This window comes from Vespula pensylvanica, chromosome 1 (genome assembly GCF_014466175.1).
Source record: "Vespula pensylvanica isolate Volc-1 chromosome 1, ASM1446617v1, whole genome shotgun sequence".
NCBI lineage: Eukaryota > Metazoa > Arthropoda > Insecta > Hymenoptera > Vespidae > Vespula > Vespula pensylvanica.
The window spans coordinates 17,970,378-17,984,116 of record NC_057685.1 but is presented as its reverse complement, the minus strand read 5'-3'; the positions used below and the strand labels follow the sequence as shown (position 1 = coordinate 17,984,116).

The 13,739-nt window shown below is 33.0% G+C and overlaps 2 protein-coding genes across 5 annotated transcripts; one reads left to right on the top strand and one right to left on the bottom strand.

The window, feature by feature from the left end:
* Positions 1 to 3,864: 3,864 nt before the first annotated feature.
* LOC122629920 (hyaluronan mediated motility receptor-like) lies at positions 3,865 to 10,619 on the bottom strand. Of its 4 annotated transcripts, none has more exons than XM_043813857.1 (15): positions 10,473 to 10,619; positions 8,986 to 9,164; positions 8,547 to 8,846; positions 8,192 to 8,416; positions 7,635 to 8,111; positions 7,370 to 7,552; positions 7,078 to 7,293; positions 6,662 to 6,856; positions 6,461 to 6,594; positions 5,981 to 6,353; positions 5,687 to 5,908; positions 5,530 to 5,598; positions 5,314 to 5,420; positions 5,029 to 5,182; positions 3,865 to 4,401 (listed from the first exon to the last, which is right to left on the bottom strand). In XM_043813857.1, the coding sequence occupies exons 3-15, from the start codon at positions 8,772 to 8,774 to the stop codon at positions 4,216 to 4,218; spliced, it is 2,769 nt and encodes a 922-aa protein (XP_043669792.1). In that variant the 5' UTR covers positions 8,775 to 8,846; positions 8,986 to 9,164; positions 10,473 to 10,619; the 3' UTR covers positions 3,865 to 4,215. The 4 variants fall into 4 exon arrangements, with proteins under 4 accessions (XP_043669792.1, XP_043669763.1, XP_043669772.1 ...); XM_043813828.1 differs by lacking the exon at positions 10,473 to 10,619 and adding an exon at positions 10,235 to 10,457; XM_043813837.1 differs by lacking the exon at positions 10,473 to 10,619 and adding an exon at positions 10,235 to 10,456 and having other exon boundaries at positions 7,093 to 7,293.
* A 461-nt stretch (positions 10,620 to 11,080) lies between these two features.
* On the top strand, positions 11,081 to 13,736 carry LOC122627437 (tumor suppressor candidate 3). Its single transcript, XM_043808527.1, has 8 exons — positions 11,081 to 11,273; positions 11,528 to 11,706; positions 11,765 to 11,882; positions 11,966 to 12,106; positions 12,168 to 12,308; positions 12,380 to 12,530; positions 12,601 to 12,766; positions 12,988 to 13,736. Exons 1-8 carry the CDS (start codon positions 11,190 to 11,192, stop codon positions 13,001 to 13,003), a joined length of 996 nt encoding a protein of 331 aa, XP_043664462.1. The 5' UTR covers positions 11,081 to 11,189; the 3' UTR covers positions 13,004 to 13,736.
* The last annotated feature ends 3 nt before the right edge of the window (positions 13,737 to 13,739 follow it).

Sequence of the window (13,739 nt, the reverse complement as noted above, 5' to 3'; positions counted from 1 at the left end):
ATAATGTAAAGGTATTAACATCGTTAAACGCATATACACGTACACGCGCATACCAGCGTAACGAGAATGTATACGTGTTTTATGTGTATACATGTATATATATATATATATCTGTGGTCTTAGATCTCACCGATCGTTTCATCTGCAATGGCTCTTGCATTTCTTGCTCGATTCATTGCAACCGCAAAGAACGGAAGGAAACGAAGGAGAATTCTCGTACGTACCTACGTAGACTAAGGTGTATCCATTTTACGCGTAAATTAACGCTATACGCTGTTCTTGTACAGTCCATTTTGGAGAAGAACCATGATCTTGCTAGTACGTAGGAATAACGGCTCCATCTTCTCTTTCTCCTTTTTCACATTTGCTCTTCCTCCCACGCTACGATGAACTTTAAGAAAATTGTTACACGATTTATTTTCCTCTTCTTTCGTTAAGACACGTTTTTATATGAACCGCCTGACTATTAATTCCTCGATATAATTAAATTATAAATTATCTCTATAAAACCTAAAAAATAATAACAAATCGTTCGGTCAATTAATACATGTAATAATAATAATAATAATATAAAATTTATTTAAATTCTTTTACAAGGTTTCACGTTATAACGGGTCTACTTATCAACTCTTTCAAAGACTCTGAGATTTTCTATCTCGTTAAATGCGAATACGATCGCTTCAAGGCCGCTACGATGCAAGGTCAACGTTCTAAGCGTGAACAATACCGTTCCTGTATATGTGTATATATGTGCGCAACGTGTTGCGTTAAGTTACTTTTCTAAGTTATGCCCAAGACGAGTTTTAGATTCGTTATATAAGCAATCTTATGAAAACGAATAAAAAAAAAAAAAAAAAAAGAAAGGAAAAGAGAAAAAAGAGAAGATAAAGAAAAAAAAAAACAGATCGCGTATAATACAAATATATTAACAAGAATGAAGAAGGAAAAGAAAATACGTAAAATTTATCTTTATCTCGGGTTGTCACGAGTAATCGAATTGGTCGATCGATTGGCAAGATGAAGTTACCCTCCTGCCAGAGGGTTACCTGTCAACTTCAGAACCTTTTTTATTCTTGTGCACGCACCGATGTAAGAGAGTCATCCATGAAAAAAAAAGAAAGAAAGAAAGAAAAAAAAAAAAAAGAAAAGGACAACCAATTCGATTCGAAATATCTACGTATTTCATATCAAAGTCGTTTAAGCAATAACCGAATCATTTGCAATGATAGATTACACGTATACATCTACTACTTCTATATTCATTAGTAAAAGTAATGATATAAACGACGATCGGACGTACATGGTCTTAGTCGTAGTCGTTCGGATGTATTCCTAACGAAGGCATATAATACGATTAAGTTAATTGCCCCTTTAATTAACTAGTACACAAACTTATGCCGGAACCCTCGACGTTGTACAAATATTTAATTACAGTGTCACACGTGTAGGATTACTAGAAGCCCTCTCTCTTCTACTTCATCCCTCAGCTTCCATCTATCTCTATCTCTGTCTATCTCTCTCTCTCTCTCTTTCTCTCCATCTCTCTCTCTCTCTCTCTCTCTCTCTCTTTGTTGCATTCGCAAAGACGCCTCGAGTAAAGTACGCGGGATTTACTCCAACTTCCCACGCACTTAATCCTGATTTTCGACTAACTCATTTGCAGCCACCGGCGGAGTTTCAAACCGTCTCGAGCCTCTTCCCCTTCTACTTTTAGAGCCAATCTCGTCACTTTAATACGTTGCACGATATTATGAAAAACGAGACGATATTTACCGCACAAGAGAAAGAGAAAGAGAAAGAGAGAAAGTGGGAAAGAGAGTGAGAGAGAGAAAGAGAGAGGAAAAGGAAGAGGAAGAGAGAGTCCTGAATTACTTCGATTGACTTGGGATCTTCATTCGAGAACGTAGTAAAGGTTTTGCCTCGAGAGAGATCGCCTCCCTACTCTTTATTAAATTCTCCATCCCTGATCGCAATAAAATAGGATCGAATTGACGATGGCTCGTTCGTTCGTTCGTTCGTTGCTTTAAGCGTAGGCCGTGTAAAGTGGACGTGTTTGTACGATTTTAAAAGAGATATTTTTCGATGTTATTATCCACTCTATTCTACCTACACATAGACTCTACCTACACGCATGCATAAAGACGTATTTATCTTTTATTATTAATAATAATTAATAGGATTATAAAAGATCCATTGAACGATTTAATATACCTATAGGAGAATATACTTTGAAAAAAAGGAAAGGATTTTTTCATACATAAAATCGCAGTAACGAGATATTACCGTATATGGTTTGTGATCTAATTATCTGTGACGTGAAAACGTGCGAAAAGTGGTAGACGGAAGGCCGGCATAGACGGAGTAACGTTGACCGCGGGTTTCATGGGATTAGCGATATCGATTTTCGGAAAATCTACCATAGACGGTATCATTAATGCAAGCCCGGAGAATGCAAGATACTGGTATTTCGAAAGGGGGAGCTCGTATTCCCGTACCCAGTTCAGTTCAGTTCCGACTGACCGCTGGGGGTAATTATCGTTCTTCGAAGAAAGCTCTCACGCTCAAACCCTTTCTCGTTCGCACTTGGTCACGTCACGCAGGCAGACACGTACATACGTATTACTTATATATATATATATATATATATGTATCTACGTCTCTCTCTCTCTCTCTCTCTCTCTCTCTCTCTCTCTCTCTCTCTGTATGTACATATATATACATTTATATACATATATATATATAAAGATACATGCATACGTCTTATATACATGTAGCCTCTTAAGGTGGTCCTGCATCAGCCTTCCATCGACTCTCCATTGGCTCGGAGACTTCAGCAATAACCGGTAATAGTTTTGCAGAGATCTCTTCTTGCAACTCCTAGGTGTGCTCGACTCTCTCAGCTCCCTCCCTTCCTTCCTTCCTCCCTTCCTCCCTTCGTTCTTCTTCTCGCTCGACGTTCTATCCGGACGTATAGGGGTGCTTCGTTCGACGTCACGAAGAATAAAGATAGTCAGGGCCCTTCTAAAGTAGACTGCGTTACTCGGATACGGAGCATGGAATGGGGTCAACTGTGAAAGTAGGGTCATTCGCAGACAAGATCGATTTTTCATTATAATCGGTAACATTCTGTACTTCGCATAGACGAGATTTTATGAATTCGATCGATCGAGTTAGGTATCTTAATTGTGGCATATAGAGATATTATATTCATGTAACTTCGATGTAAATATATATGTATAAATATAGCTGTATATATTATTCGTTTGCTTACAATTACAAAGGATGTAATTTAGCACGAACCATGAGCGACCGTTAAGTTTACAAAATTATTATACCTTCCTTATGGTGGGCGGCATTCGAAAGTCTTAGAGGATGATTGGATCATGACGTTTAAAATTCATGGGCTTGTTGACCTTAGAGTAGGTTCAAAGTACCTAAGAAGAGTATAATGATTACTGGTGTCAAGAAGACTGCGGAGAGAGAGAATGCATAACGCTGGCCTCTGTTAAAGTCACAAGCTACGCGACTAGGCATAATAAAGTCTAATGAATTGGATGGGTCCTTAGTAACTTAGGTGGACTTTATTACTACGTTCGTCCACTTTGAAGGATGAAATCTATTGCACTTTGATTATGTTATTTTATTTGCAAACTTTCAAGGAACTCCAAGTTTTTAAACGATCCTATTGATCTTTTAAATCGACCCTCAAGAGCTATTCCGTTGTAATAAGGTAAATGATCGTTTTAAACAAGTCGGTAGTATAAATAAAACTTTATTTAACTTCACGGCTATAAAAATGAATAATGTAATAATAATTGTGTGAATTGTCTAACATATATACTCTCAAAATAAACATAATAGCGCTTATGAGAATCTGATTTATTGACGAATCTTGAACGACAAAAATTCAACAAGAGATTGACCAAATACACTTGGTACCTTTTGAACGTTATTGATTTAAACGAGATATGTAACTACGAATAATTTTGTTTCGACGAAAGAAAAAAGAAACGAAAAAAAAAAAACAAAAGAAAAAAACAAAACACCAAATGTCGAATATCAACGATTAACATCGAATTCTTTCTTCTTCTTCTTTTTTTTTCTTCCCCTCCCCCTATCCCGGAACGTGCATGTGACTTAACTATTTTTACACACCTATAGTTCTTATACACGAACTAATTTGGCAAAGTCTTTTGGCCATAATTTGTAATCAAATTATTCGTTTCGATTTCGAAGAGGCGTCAATGATTTATGCGGTGAAGATGTAGGTGTGGTATGACTACTTCTCGAAACTCCTATTATGTTTTCTTTCCCTTTAGTATGGGGACGTTTCTGTTGAGTTTTTAACTTCTCCGCTGCCTTTTGTTGGTGTTCCAGTTGCCTGGATTTAGTTTGCAATTCCTAAAAAAAAATTCACCTGCTTATTGTGCAATTTGCTCAAATATATATATATATATATATATATATATATATATATATGTCGTGTGTGTGTGTGTGTATATATATAATGCAGATAACAGAAACGAATAATAATGGCAAGTTATAATATATAGTGGGCAAAACAAGATAGTAACACAAAATTATTCGTAATAGAAACATATTTATTTCATTGAACATATATACTTGTCTTTTTCTTTTTTTATTTATATTTTGCATTGCGTAATTTTTATAACAAAATTTATATCGTTGTATAAATAAATACTATAAGTACAATAGACAGATAATTTAGAAACAATATAGGATCTTTTTAATCGATAAAAGAATATTAAAAAAAATAAAAATAAAAATAAAAATAAAAAAAAATAAAAATAAAAAGAATAAAAAAGTAAAGAGAAAACAAAAACATTTGATACAACGTTTTTAACAATATCAACAAAAAAAGGAAAAAAAGAAACGAAAAAAAAATATATCGATATCACAAAACAAATTTGGAAACACATGGTAATCGAAGTTACAAGTAATCGATTGAAAATACAACCAAATCCAGTAGAAACTAATCGCAAGGCCGACAATAATTAATAAACGCACCTGTTCCAATCGATAGATCTTTTCTTTCAGCTGTGAAACGTGCTTGATTCTTTGTTTGTGATTCTGATGGCCAACTATTTCGGCATATTTTTCATTAATGTCTTCGTACTCCTTTCGAAGTCGATCATTAGTTTCGGTTAATGTCTTGACTTCGCTATATTAAAAAATATGCATATGTATATAGATACATATATATAATATGTATGTGTATGTGTAGGTATTTAATATCAATTATTTGTATTTTTTTTCTTCTTGAGAAAGTATTGATAATCATAATGATCTTACGTTTCAGCAGTTTCACGACGTGCTCTTTCCTCGGCTAATTCTTTTAAAAGCTTCTCTTCACGAGCATGCCATTGTGCTTTTTCCTTTTCAGCTAATAAGTATTTGTTCTAAAACGCGATCGATTATGCTCATTTATATTATTATTATCAAATTAATAAGAGAATAAAAAAATCAATTTTTTCTTTTTTTTTTTTTTAATAGAAATTAAAACATTACCTCGGCAGATCGATCTCTTTCCTCGAGTAATATAACTTTCGTGGAGAGTTCTTTTAACTGATAATTCGCCTATAAACATAACGATCTAAATTAGATATTTTCATTCTTTTTGATATTATACATGCATATAACATATCTCTAATCTTAAGATATTTACTTTCTCGATGGCGAGTTTATGTTGCGCCGATTGTACAGATATCAATGCAGTGTTTCCTTCGGAGATCTTTTCTTGATTATTTAATTGTTCGTGAACTTTACTACATTCAACTTCTAATCGCGAAATTTCAATCATTTGCGCATCGTTTCTTTCTTCTAATCTTAATAACATATCTTGCGCGGCGCAAAGAGAACCAGCCATTTCATCGAGTTGTTTCTTCATCTAAAATTAACAAATATAATTGTAATGGAAGTTAACGTTCTTTTTATTATATTAATACATATAGAATAGTACCTCTGTATTTTCGTTTGACTTCTTTTTCATTTCTTCTCGAAGTCGTGTAATTTCTTTCGCTGCTACCCGTTGAAGTTCGTCAATTTTAACTTCGAAAATAGTTTTAATCGATTCAAACTCGGATAAACTACCGGCTTCGATTTGACTTACGAGTTGCCTCTCGGCATCTAATTGTTTCATAATATTGTGTACTTGATCATGTACCATTTGAGAATTATTACGCATAGAAGCGAGTAAATCTCGATGCTCGTGTATACAATCCTCTCCGCGTCTTAACTCATCTTGGAGTCTTTCTACCTCAGCGTGACTCTGTGCCAGACGTTTCGAAAGTGCAGCAACCGATGCTTGATTTTCAGCCATAACTATTTCAAATCTATACAACACGCGGTGGTCATATATATATAATTTTAATTAAAAAAAAAATATATATATATATATATATATATATATATATATAAAATAATTTCTATTACTGTGTACCTTTTTCTTCTAGCAACCATTTCTGCAGCCTCCGCACGTATTTGATCTTTCAATGCTCTAAGCTCTGCTTTCTTTTCCGCCAATTCTGTTTCCGCTCTGTCCAATTCGACTTGCAAACTTTGACTAAAACTCTCCTGAAAGAATATAATAACAGAGAACGTAAATAACACGTGCGGGGAGAAAAATTGATATTAGAAGTACCTGAGTTTCCGCGGTCAATTTCAATTCCTCGAGTATCGAGGAAAGTTTCGTAATTTCAGCATCTCTTTGAGCTAATTTATCGTCTAATGCAGCACGTTCGGTCTCTACTCTTGTCAAACATGCTTTATATTTTTCGACATTAAAACGCATTTCTTCTTCAATCGCAGCAGTAGCTTCTCTGATCATTGTGTTTATCTACGTTATTATGAAAAGCTATTAATACAAAAAATCATTTTCATCTACAAAAATCGATAATCCAAACATCACAGCAAACCAAGACAAACCATGCTAATAAATCATTAAATATTTTACTTTTATGGATATCTACGGGGGGAAAAAAAGAAAAAGATAAAGGAAAGAAAAGAAAAGAAATAAAACAAAATACAAGGTCATGTGATGTTTAGCGTTTTACGCACATGTGGTCCGCTTACTTTCGCGTCACATTCGGCGATTGCTCTCTTTACTCTTTCTTCGCTTTCCGCACGACAAGCCGCTAAAGTTTCTCTAGTAACAGCTTCGGCATTTTCAACGATTTTGTTCGTATGCTCCTTTATTCGTTTGGTTTCTTCCTCGATTGTTTGACTCGTTGCCTTTTGTAAATCAGCTATTTCTTTATCTCTTGCTATGGACAACTATAAGAAAAGAATATTGTAAATATTTTGATTATCCAAGAAAGAATTCGATAAAACTAATTTGTCTGTCATATACATTTTCTATTTCGTTTAAATAATCTTCCTTTGCCTCTTCCAATAGCTGCTTTAATTCCGAGTTTTCTTTGCTATGTTGCTTTTTTAAAACCTCTATCTCATTTTTATGTTCCTTTAAGACAAGCTCGTGTTTCCGTTCTGCAATTTCTAATTCGTCGTGGGCTTGCCTCAATCGTTGACTTAACTATTATCAGAAAAATATAATTCAATTAAAAATTCTAAACTATCAAGGAATTAATGATCGTTGTTATTAACGAAATATTTACATCTTTGTAAAGCATTTGCACGTCTTGTAATTCTTTCTGAAGAAATGAATTAGTTTCGGCCATATCTTCTAGATTGGTTTGCAATATAATTACTGTCATTTTCGTTTGATCATATTGCGATTCAAGCTCTTCTTTTTCTCTTACAAAGGTATCTTTCAACGTCTCTTTTTCTTCATCATAATTTTTCACAAGATCGCTCGTTTGTTTCATGGAATCCTCCAAAAGTTTGTCGTATTCCCCTTTCAATTCGTCTAACTCACATTGAAGAGTAGACAATTGCGCTTGAAGCTCTAAAATCACCTCCTGTCTTTTTTCTAATTTACCTTCGAGTTCACATTTATTGTCCGTTAAATCATTTACATCCGACACAAGCTGCGATTTTTCTTTTTCTAATAATTCGACTTGGACGTCGCGTTCTTCCTCCAGTGCTTTTAATTTGGACAATAACTCTTTATTTCTTGTCTCTAAGGTTTGTATCTATTTAAAAAATATTTCATTTATTACTTTAATATTGTGATAACTTCGTTATCGTATAAAAACTACACTACATTAATTACCGCAATTTGATTTTTTTCTGTTTTTCTAGCCAACTCCGACTCTAAAAGAGAAATTTTTTCTAACAACTCGGCCACTCGTTTTCTTAATTCATTTTCCAGTATTCTTCTAGCAGAAATTTCTTGTTCTTTTTCTCTCGACATATCCAACAATTTAGAACGGAGTTCTTCTGCTTCAACTTGATGCCTTTCATCGTGATTATCTAAAACTTCCTGTTGTAATTTAGCCTAAAAACACAAGGGTTTCGCAAAATTAGCTGCAAAAGCTTAGATTTACAAACCTAAAAAGAAAAAAGAAAAAAAAAAAAAGAAAGAACAAAAAAAAAAGAAAGAACAAAAAAAAATTCAATTGCCTCACCATCGTTTCTATATCTTTCCTATGTTGTTCTTCAACTTCAACTTGTTTTTTATGTAAATCCTCTATTTGCACTTCAAGCTTGCACATTTCTTCCTTCATTTCTTCTATATGTTTCTCATGTTCCTGTATAGTTCTATCTTTATTTGTACACTCAACTTGTAATTCCAGCAGCTGATGAGTATAATTATAATGTGTCTTGGTAATACTTTTATTCTTAGTCTGGTTCATGGATTTCAATTTTTCCTTCGTGTAATTTGGATTTATTGGTTTGACAATAACTCGCCTTCTGGTACATTGTGGCTATAAAAAAGAAAAGAAAAGAAAAATCTATTTAGAACATTTACATCAACTAACTTATATCAATTATCACATACTTAATATACTTCTCAATCTACCAACTAATAATATATTTCGCTAATAAACTAATATATCTTCTCACGGTTACGAATCTTTCCGATTGTAGATTTCCGGTGCTCTTGCTCGAAACGGTTAAGCTCGATTCGGTCCCATTACTCGTTACACTTTTATTATCCTGAAATCTTTCTGTTTTCTCGATAACAAGTCCTTTGATTTTTTGATCAAACTTTGGATCGTATGCACCGGGTGGTGGTGCCTCGCCTAGAAAAGTTCATATATAATAATTATAAACGTCGCAGCAACAACATGCGTATTCATTATTCATGAATTAATAATGTGTATCGTGGAAAATACATTTTAAAGGAGGACACGCGTTTAAAGGTGAAATTATCGTTCACGAAGGGTCCGCTCCTATTCTTTCAACGAATACGCTACAAAACTAAGGTTGGAGGGTGGAATCAAAAGGATTTCCTTCTGATGCATCTTCGGAAGGGGAGACTCGAAACAAGAGACAGCTGTGTGTCTATATTTGAGGGAGATGTAGACTCATGAAGGTACCAGGTGTAACATTCGACCGACCCTTCTTGTCGTTGCGATAAAATACCTTCTTTTGTCGTTACCTACACCCCCCTCCTATTTCTGTCTTACCCCCTCCACCTCCTCTTCCGCCCTTCACCTTTTAAAACATTTAAAGATCAAAATGTCTCGCAAAATCATCGTGCAATTGTTACAACGTGCGTGACACGAATTTGCGAGGATACATTTCTTTTCACTGACACGAACTTATTCTTCTTTATCGTCGTAAAAAATATGACGATCGAAAGGCATCACCGTCAAGAAGATCGATCATCTTTTTTTATAACAATATTCTCGGAGTTCGTGTTATGAAGTAAACAAATTTTAATCGCAACAAAATAATATTTAGAAATTAAAGTATAATCGAACAATTTCACCGACAATGAGTCTATCAATGATATTAATTTTAATATAATTATCATTGTTCAGGCACTAACGTCAATCGTTATATATAATAAACTGTAGTAACTTTAGATTTAGCTTTAATTAGTAAAATGAAGATGGGAGAAGAGAAAGAAAAATCAGTTTAAAAAAACTCGAATTGATAAAAGGTGTTACGCGTTACGAGAGAACTCGGGACAATTTTCCCGCCAGAATGTACCTTCCGTCTCAAATGTTTAATTTTTTAATCAAATGCACACTCGTTAATACGAGACGCTCAATGAGCGTTATCGCTGCTCCAAACGACGATACAATTTTTTGTAATTTTCTTCGAAATCTTTAAACATACTAAACGGTTAATGTTAAGAACATACTTGCAAGTTCATTGAACCGTTGAATCCTAGCTTTTGAGAACGACATATCACTCTATATATCGAATATATTTGATAAAATTTCAGAAAAATATTTTTAATACAATATACGCCTTTGAACACCAATGTTTATATCAAAAATAAACACCGTTATTAATTATTAAAAACACTGCACGTTCCACCATGAACACGTCCATCCCCCTTGAAAACTATGGCTTATATGAAGTTGCGTGAATCTTACACAAGCGTTCTTCTCTCAACGTTTCTTTAGGCGGGTCTGTTCACCGGTTTTTCTTCGTTTGAAATGACGGTTACGTGAAGACGATATTGACCAATCAACGACGAGCCATTCAATCGTCCTCGAATAAACGGCAAAATGTGACGTACGCGTTAACAGTAATGTATATATATGTTTTATCGCCACGAGCATTGTCAGGCACAATAATTTATTTTTTTAGATTTCTTTCTTTGTTTCCTTTGTTTCTTTTTTTTCTTTTTCTTTTTTTTTCCCCCTCCCCGAATAATATTAAACGTAGATATCGAAACTATTTTTGTCTTCTAATAAAATCTACGATATGTAGCGTTTATTTAATAAGTTATTCAAAGTGTTATCCGAAGAAAATTTTTTCGCGATATGACTTACATCATCTATCGAATAAAATTAATTAAAAAAATATTCGTACAAGGAATTCGATTTTTTTCTATTCCTTTCTCCTTTTTCCCAACGTTGTTGGTGCGCATTGAACTTTTACACAGGATCGTTACATCGTCGTTTAATTTTGAATAGTGTAATAAATTTGTGTTGCATAAAACGTGTAGACGTCAAGTGCCACGTAGTAACGTTCAGACCAATCCGCATTTGCAGTATGTTATATATATGGTTATTCCAGTAGCGTGCTCCGATAGAGATAGCTGTTACTGCTTTTTCTGATAGATTATCTTGCCAAAATCTATTAAAATGAAGTCGAAATATTATATTACATTCCTGGGGATTGTGCTCATGAGTTTATCTTATGTTAGCTGTCAATATAGAACGAAAAATGTGAGTATTTAGGAAATAATTTCGTCGATAAGTTCAAAGAAATTGTCGTACTATTTTGAAATGTCAGATTCATGTCATCCCTCAAAATCTATTCTAATTGACTGTACAATTTCAATGAAACTTCTTTTATGTTCATTAATTTTCTATTAATTTTTTCTTATGTTATAGTTTAACTCGAATTAAAAAGATAAATTGTAATATTAGTATATTCTCTTTATAACCTGGAAACTGATCAATCTATATATATTTTCTAGAGTCAAAGTTCCTCATTAGCCGAACGTGTACACCAGTTGACAGAAATGACCATTAGGAGACCTATAATTAAGTTTAACGGAGCAAAATTTAAGGAGTTTGTTAAAAATACTCCAAGAAATTATTCTGTTATCGTAATGTTCACTGCTATGGCGCCACAAAGGCAGTGTCAAATTTGCAGGTAATAAAATAATGATATTTAGTAATAACTCTTTTTAATTACTTTCTTTTTTTTTCAGACATGCGAATGACGAATTTATAATAGTTGCAAATTCATTCCGGTATTCTCAGTCTTATTCGAACAAGTTGTTTTTCGCATCTGTAGATTTCGACGAAGGATCAGACGTTTTTCAAATGGTATTAAATATATACATATATATGCAGTAATCAGTTTCTAAAATATCTTCAATACAAAAAGATACAAAACTATCTTCTTTCAGATGAGATTGAATACTGCTCCAGTATATATACATTTTCCAGCGAAAGGTAAACCAAAACCAGCGGATACTATGGACATACAAAGAGTTGGTTTTGCTGCAGAAGCAATAGCAAAGTGGATATCAGAACGTACTGATATTCAGGTAAATATTTCTAATAAGCTTGTGTAATAAAACATTCATTAAAAACAATTATTTTTTATAGATAAACATCTTCAGGCCACCAAATTACTCTAGCGTAATAACTTTGATGATGTTTTTGACTCTGATCGGAGTATTCCTATATGTTAGGCGTAATAATTTAGATTTATTTTGTAATAAAACAATTTGGGCTCTTAGTGCATTGGTAAACTTGTTTTCTTTTTCTTTAAAATTTTAAAACAACGATTAATTTCATTAAAATTGATCTTCTTATAGTTTTTCACTCTTATAATGATATCAGGACAAATGTGGAATCATATCAGAGGACCTCCATTTATCCACAAATCAGCTAATGGAAATATGGCATATATTCATGGATCGTCCCAAGGTCAATTTGTGTTAGAAACTTATATTGTTATGGTTTTGAGTATCCTTTTAATTTAGTAAATATAATAAATCAATTGTTAAGCATAATATACCTTAACAAAAGTAATAAGATGGAGCAGTGATATTAGGAATGATTCTAATGACCGAAGCTGCAACAAGGAAAGGTGATGTTAAAAAACGAAGAATATTTGCTGTGATAGGCTTTGGATTAGTTGCCATTTTCTTTAGCCTTCTTTTATCCATATTTAAGAACAAGGCTCAAGGGTATCCGTACAGGTTTGCCAAACACACATATATATTATATATACTTACGTATAATTTACATTTGTCTTATCAATTATTTATTTTCTGTTTTGCATGTAGCTATGTTACATTTTCTTGGAGTATGATAGTATGTGTTTGTATAATGTATAAAAGTACTATCATACTCCATGTTATATATTTAAAAGTATCTACTCTTAACCTCCTTCCAGTGAAGAATAATTGGTCTGTTACAGGTTGCTGTTTAAATGAACAGATATTTTACAGAAAAAAAAAGGTTCGTATAAGTCCCATCTTTGTGAGAATTCTTAACTTGCCATGATCTCATTGGCCTCACAAATGTATATTATGGCACACGAGTTATAGCGAAGATAAAGATATGATACATGATTTATTGTTGAATTTTTGCACACGTTTGAAGGCTAAAAAGTTGTTACAAAAAAATGATGTATCTTAGCCTACAACCTTTCTATAAATGTTGTACGATAATTATCAAGTTCATACATTTTTATGTAAAGTAAAATATGTTAATACATGACTCTTAATAGTCATGCAAATTTTTTAAACAAAAGATAATCAGAATAAAACATTACTTATTTACAGAGTTTGATATAAAAATTACTGGAAATTTAAAACTGCCTTTAAATTGAAATTTATCTGCTTAAATTATATCATTTATGAGTTCTTCCAAATCTATACAGATAAAGTAAAAAAGAAAAAAAAAAATCATTATCAACCATCGAGGCAGAAGTTGAATCAATACAAAAAATTTTATATAAGTAACACATGTAAGGATACTAATTGTATTCGAAAGATGAGTAGAATTAGAACTTTTTGCTTTTTATTTTGAAATAATTTTTCAAAATGTTTCGATACCATCTGCGAATCCTTGAAGAATAATCCAAGAAAGAGAACAATTATTCTGTTATGTCCATAATTAAATAAAATATGAAAGTAATATGAATAAATGGATAATACGTCGATATAT

Coding starts and splice junctions, on each gene's coding strand:
- LOC122627437 (XM_043808527.1), top strand. CDS start 11,190: ATGAAGTCGAAATATTATATTACATTCCTGGGGATTGTGCTCATGAGT. Junction 11,883..11,965: donor GATCAGACGTTTTTCAAATG/GTATTAAATATA, acceptor ATCTTCTTTCAG/ATGAGATTGAATACTGCTCC. Junction 12,107..12,167: donor CAGAACGTACTGATATTCAG/GTAAATATTTCT, acceptor TATTTTTTATAG/ATAAACATCTTCAGGCCACC.
- LOC122629920 (XM_043813828.1), bottom strand. CDS start 10,280: ATGTCGTTCTCAAAAGCTAGGATTCAACGGTTCAATGAACTTGCAA. Junction 9,165..10,234: donor ACGGTTCAATGAACTTGCAA/GTATGTTCTTAA, acceptor GAACTTTTCTAG/GCGAGGCACCACCACCCGGT. Junction 8,112..8,191: donor CAGAAAAAAATCAAATTGCG/GTAATTAATGTA, acceptor TTTTTTAAATAG/ATACAAACCTTAGAGACAAG.